The following is a 6412-nucleotide window of genomic DNA, read 5'->3' as shown; positions in this document are numbered from 1 at the left end:
TCCAAGTGCTCAGCACTAGACTCTTTGCCAGAGGAGCTAATTATTCATGGAGTGCCACTTGTCAAAATGCCATCTCACTACTAGGTAGAAATCCTCCCCTTGGTACTGCCCCCAAGCCCACTGGCTAGGTTAGGTGGGAAAAACTGCCCTCTTTCTGCCTAGGCCGTTCTTTTTCTGTGTATTAACCAAACACGAAATCTTCTAATATTTCCTTTTGTTCCCTCCTCTTCCACTCCCTGGCCTTCACCCCACATCCTCAGGATTAAATACGACATATTGGATATAAAGCAAATATATTAATTTTGTTTCTAGCTGGTCAAACATTCATATGAATTTGTGGAAAGACACCGCCTGCACTGGGCCTGGATTGAGCCCAAGGACAAACGTTATAATAAACTCAACATTATAATAAACTTAGCAATACACTCTGACAATTTTGAAGAGTTTTCCCACCCAATGAATTCCTTAAGGCAGACTCACTAGAGACAGGAATGCTAGAATGCACAGACAGCGATAAATTAACACATAAAGATTAGATCGACACAATTATTTTAAAAGACAGAGGCCACCGATGAAAGAGGTAGGAAGATTTCCAACAAATAGGAGTGGAGTCTCGCAGACCAGGGAGACAGGAGAAGGTAATCCCACTGTTATTTTTTGCAATCCAGAAAAATGACACCTCAAAAAATGGAGGAGAAGAAATACAGAAGAGAGGAAAGGTTGTGCCAGGGAGACAATAAAAGGAACTAGGATTACAGAGAGAGACATAAGAAATTGGGAAGATTTTTGAAAGCCTCAATACACAATTTTGAACGCAGTGTAAGGTAAATTTTAAATCATAGTACTAGGTTTTGCAGAGCCATAAGGTTAAACACATGATACATTATTAGTGCCATCTTTCCAGGACAGCCCAGTGATAAGAATTAAAAGTTCAGAGAGAAATTTCCTTAGTGATATGGAATGAAACACTCTAGAAAAGAGTATTATTGCTAATAATAGCAGTGCCTGAAGGATTCTGGTCAAGATCTTGATCTGGTTGTTCTAAGAACAGGGAGATGAATGGTTTTTGCCTCAATTAATTTTTAGGGTGATACAAAACCAAACACAGCCATAAAGGATAGTGTTTGAAGAGAAAGGAAACCAGCATTAAGGGCATGTATTAATAGGAGCTGTCTATGTCCCATTCTCTATTTTGTCTCTATTTTAAGAGACAAAAAAGAGAGAGGATACATCTTTAGAAGCCCACATACAGTGCTTTGGGATATTTCTTGATGAAATAACACGTGGTTGAAATGACGAACGTGATGGGTGATGGAAAGGTGTTGCTAAGCTTACAAAAAAAATCCTTGTGATGAGCCAACATGAGGAGAGATACTTTTTGGGAGACAGAAGAGTTTCTGTTGTCAAAGCAATTAAGAGTGGAGTGGAGCTAGAAATGGGCCAGAAGAGCAATATTATATAAAAGTAAAACAGCGAAAGGGAACAAAATTGCATGAGTCATGGGGAGGAAAAGGAAGTGGGAAAGGATAAAGCAAAGAAATGGAAAACCCTTCAGAGAATGATTTCCATTCTGAGCTGCTGAAGCAGGGTGAGGGCACAAGCAGGCAGCATTGCTCAGTAAACCACAGCAGGTAGGGGTGGGCTTGGTGAAAGTGGCTGGGGTCTGGGACCCCAGAGAAAGCAGAGCATGAGGGGGTGGGATGGAGAACAAAAGGCAACCAGGGCAGATGGAGAAGGTGTAAAGATTCACCAGAGGGAATGGGCAGGAAAATCTGTAATCACTACATGGCACTCTTCACAAACTAGGATAAAGCATTATCTCTGCAGCTTTGCATTTCTTGGTTGTCAGGAAGTGAATGGAAACCCTCCAGCTGCTGGGTTGTGCCTTGCGACTCTGGTCCCAAGGAACTGCTGTCACGGATGAGCTCTGCCGGAGCACAGTTGCATGAAAGGAGCTTGGTTTAGCTTATCTGTGCTCCCGGTATTGAACTTCACTTGTATTTGCAGCATGTTGCAGCCAGGGTTGACGATATCGACAGTGTGGGCTGTGTATTGACATTGTTCTCCCAAGCCAGGACAAGCAATTTCAGGCTTGGCACAGAAGTTTAAGAAATGTTTTTAAGAAAAGCTTGTTTCATCTTCACAGCAGTCACTGCTAATACCAAAGGGGCACCATGCCAAGACTGGATTGTCTTGTAATCCAACTAATCCCATTATGCCAAGCTTTGTGTGGTTCCTCGGTTTGGTAGCAGTCTCAAAAATCACTGTTTTTACGTACTGATTACTAACCTAGTATGGGCTGAGCTGAACAAGGTGATCTGACCCTTTAGTGCACTGACATATTTGACTCCTCATAAAGCAGCTCAACAGAAACATTTTTTTAACATTTTATAGTTTTTTGAAAACATTTTATATCCAATACCTGCATCTTCTTTCAGCTCATCCAAATGCAGCTCCTCACCAAGCGAGGTCACATTCGTTGTGGCTGCTATTGTACTCTCTTGCTGCACCTCTTCTGAGGTAAGTGCCTGGCACACAGGAGCTGGAGGGTCACTCTGCGTTGCTCTCGTGGCATCGTCACCAGTGCAGGCTTTGCCTTCAGTATCTGAAACACCAAATCATTTAATCTTAACTAAACCATGAGCAGTGAAAGCTGAAACTCCCTGCTATCCTCTTGAGAAGAGTGAGTCTCAAAGCTGCTAGTGCTTAGGGGACTGAGATTTGTCTTAGAGCAGCAACTGATTTCTAACAGTGCTGAGTATCTGTAATGCAAAACTTGTGGAGACCAGCCCACCTGGATACTAATATCCACCTAGTTTTCTCAATGGGGCACCTATTTCTGCAGGCATCCAGTAGCCTGGGCAAATGGCCATTGTGCATGTACAGGAAGGCCACTGTACTCTGTAAGCACCTGCTATGTGGGAGAGGAGTACAAGCATGGGAAATCAGAGGTCTCTGGGAGAAGGCAATTCCTTGCACGAGCAGAGCTCGAGGTGCAGCGCATGCACAGGTTGGTCTGATGTCTGAGTTGTGTCAGGCTCCGTGCACGACACACTGGCATCCAGCTGCCGCAGCAGTAATGCCGGAGCCTTACCGAGGACAAGGCTGCTAATATTCCCAACCAAGCTGTAGGTTTTGAGTTACTCAGCTTCAAAAAGCGTGTCCTGTGTGATTGAGCTGATCAGAAATTCAAATCCCTCTTCATGCAGACCTAGAAACTGCTCCCTTTGCTTACTCTGAAAGATTTTTGTGCCAGTGATTCCTGCAGCTGTATGCATCTTGATGACTGAAGCTTTTCTAGTATTCTCCTATTCAGGCAAGAGTCCTCAGAATACAAACTATCCTTTTACTTCACGACACTCTCAGAATTTACAAGATCTACATCACTGTTGCAAACCAAAGCAAGCAATTACTTCCCGCTCTAGCCAGCACTCCATGCTGATGGACACGTCTGCTGTCCACCCCTGACCTCCTAACTTGTATTTCTCAGCCCTAGACACTCCTTTCTGGAAGCTCCTGACAGGGCTATGTTTTCTTGCAATGATATCATGACAAGTTTCTTGAACATTGATTTAAAATAGCTAGCATTCACAGCTACTCCTTTTTAATACTATTTGGACAATCTGCAGAGTAATTTATTGCCCTTTTGGGTAAGGGTATCAGATTTTGGCCCAGAGATGCTGCGGAAGGGATGCAGTATTTTTGTATGCTGAGCTCACTCAGTCTGCCTCATAATCACGTTTGGTGAAAAGTTACTGTTCTTAAAATAGCCCCTGCAGTAGCACAGTTGCTATGATACAGGGAAGGGGAGGGGGAAAAAGTTCATTGCCTACATCTCAGTTCATTGTGAAGGCAGCCTATACATAATCATCGGTGTATTAACAGCTGCCTGCATTATTTGACAGGGAGCCCTTATCTCTCAGTGCTGTAAATACAGCTACATCTGATCAGTTTTGTGCTCACAATGGGGAGAAATATCAGGGGAAGCTCCCTAAATGTTTCAAGGTAACTCTGCTTTGCACATTCCTCACATCCTTCAGAAAGGCAAGCTGCTGACAGCTGTGCCACAATGAAACTGCAGTTAGAGACATGAGTTCCTTCAGATCCCAGCTGATGGAAAAGTGTAATGACTAATGAAGTAATGACAAGCAGAAGACAGCCCTGTTGAAGAATTTCTGTTGAGGAGAATCTGAGACTCACAACAGTGATGTTCCTGGTCAGAGATGATCAGCTCGTGCTTAGATCAAAGTGGATGTGCTGCTTTGATTGGCAGTGGGTCCCAACACTGTATTTTAGAGATAGTCCGGGGATGGGAGAAAGCACAGACCTTAGATCCACTGGTAAGGAAAGCAGCAGAGAGTCTTGAGTATTGCAAAGTAATCAGAAGTAGGGCTGTAATTTAGTTGGGAATGAATCCTGCTTTCTGCCAGACCCTGCAACCTCTTACAGAGTGCAAGTTGGTTCCCCTTTAGAGATAGTCCGGGGATGGGAGAAAGCACAGACCTTAGATCCACTGGTAAGGAAAGCAGCAGAGAGTCTTGAGTATTGCAAAGTAATCAGAAGAAGTAGGGCTGTAATTTAGTTGGGAATGAATCCTGGCTTTCTGCCAGACCCTGCAGCCTCTTACAGAGTGCAAGTTGGTTCCCCAGAGCGAAGCTGTATTTGCCCTGTGTGAGCAGAGCTGGAGAGGAGAAGACAGAAGGGGCCCAGGCTGTGCAACTTCGTCTGCGCAGTGTGTCTGGGCAGCTGGGTTTTGGGGTTGTGTGAGGAGAAAGGGTGACATAACCTGTTAGGATGACGCATCACCAAAGCAAGGACGGTGCGATTTCACCCTGGGCTGCTCACAGATTGATGCAGATTCTGTGCTAGCTTTGCAGTTTGCTCTGAGCCAAACAGTCCAGTTCAAAATGCTGCTTGACAGACCTTGTGCTGTGGAACTGGAGGGTGACACAGCTGTTGTAAACGCATGAAGCAGATCTGGAGATTTCTCAGACTATAGCTTCATCCCAGCTTGGGCTATTTATGAAAGTGAGTAGGAATCAGGTCTCTGGAAGTGGAGTAGAGCCTGATGAAGTAGAGGGATTTTAGGATTTACTGTAGTCTTTTAGCACAGTATTGCTGCTTTGACAATTGCAACTTACTGCATAAACGAGGACTTAGCCTTGAAACTGCTGCCACTTCAGCTCAGTCCAAGTAGGGCACTAATCATTTACTGAGAATTATTTGGGTCAATTTTTTATTCCAGTTAATAAGCTGCTTCTACTAATAATATAATAAAATAACCCTGGAGATTCACAATACTCTGTAAAGAAAAATAACTTGCAGGCAGCTGCAATGTCCTTCAGGTGACTGTTAGCCATTCTTTCCTTTCTGGGCAGCAGGGTGGTACTGAAAATTTGTTTAATCTTTTCAGGAGCTCTATGCAACTTTATTGGAGAGAGGTAAGCAGTCTGTTTGCAGCTGCCTTTTTGAAAGCACAGCTTGTCATCACTTCTCACTGGACTCTATGTATTTATTTAAACTATTTTAATTTTTTTAAAATGATCTTGCAACTTAGCATAATCTGTTTTTCTCCCAGCCAGTTCATGCATGCAAGAGGTTTATTGATTCATTATTATTATTATTATTACTACCACCTTTTAATGTGCTCTACAGAAGTTTTATTTTACCGTGCTTTGGCAAAGCTCTAGATACCCATGTCTTCAAATTCATGGATTATGGGGAACTTCCATACTCCTAGCAGAAATGGGGTGTATTTTTCTATCCCTTAGTACTAATATGCTAATAGGGCAACTAATTAGCTAGAATTAGGAGAGGCACAAAGAGTTCAATGGACAGAATTAAAAATGAGCTTTCTAAAGCTTCCATTTTAGGATAAAAAAATGGTTTGATAGATTTTTTTTTTTAACTTGAACATGAAACTCATATTAAAATATATCCAATAAAATAATAAGAAAATGGCTTTACTGCAATGAAAAGAAATCCTGTTTAAAATGCTCTTTTCGTGACTCTTCAGTTGCTCGGTTACACTCCAGCATAGCACCACTGAGTATTGGCCCACAGGCTATTTATAGGCATGGCATTTGTTTTATACAAAGAAACTCAGTTATTAGTTTCAAAGAACATAATTTCTATCTATCAGATTGGTCAAACTCAAAAGGCCAATCTTTCTTCATTACAGTAATTTCTGCTATAAAGTTTTCAAAGTAAAAATGGATTTATTTTTTTTATCTCTGTTTAGGTGGAAATGGCAATTGGGATGTTGTCCATAACACTGGGAGCTCACTTGATCTCGCAGAATAGTCACCCAGATCTCCATCTCCTTGAGCATCTGTCAGGGCTTTGGAGCAGGGATATACAGAACCACAGTCCTTTGTGCGTGTTTCTGATGTTTTATCATTTTTCATTTAAT

General features: G+C 42.4%; 1 protein-coding gene across 1 annotated transcript in view; it reads right to left on the bottom strand.

The window, feature by feature from the left end:
* The window catches only part of PHACTR3 (phosphatase and actin regulator 3), a 55533-nt gene that overhangs the window by 47381 nt on the left and 1740 nt on the right, over positions 1–6412 (bottom strand). The window contains exon 3 of the mRNA XM_009326789.1: positions 2423–2605. Coding sequence (XP_009325064.1) covers positions 2423–2605 — 183 coding nt within the window. The remainder of the gene's footprint in view (positions 1–2422; positions 2606–6412) is intronic.

The sequence above is a fragment of the Pygoscelis adeliae genome, unplaced genomic scaffold (assembly GCF_000699105.1).
Source record: "Pygoscelis adeliae isolate BGI_AS28 unplaced genomic scaffold, ASM69910v1 Scaffold286, whole genome shotgun sequence".
NCBI lineage: Eukaryota > Metazoa > Chordata > Aves > Sphenisciformes > Spheniscidae > Pygoscelis > Pygoscelis adeliae.
This window is presented reverse-complemented; position numbering and strand designations above follow the sequence as displayed.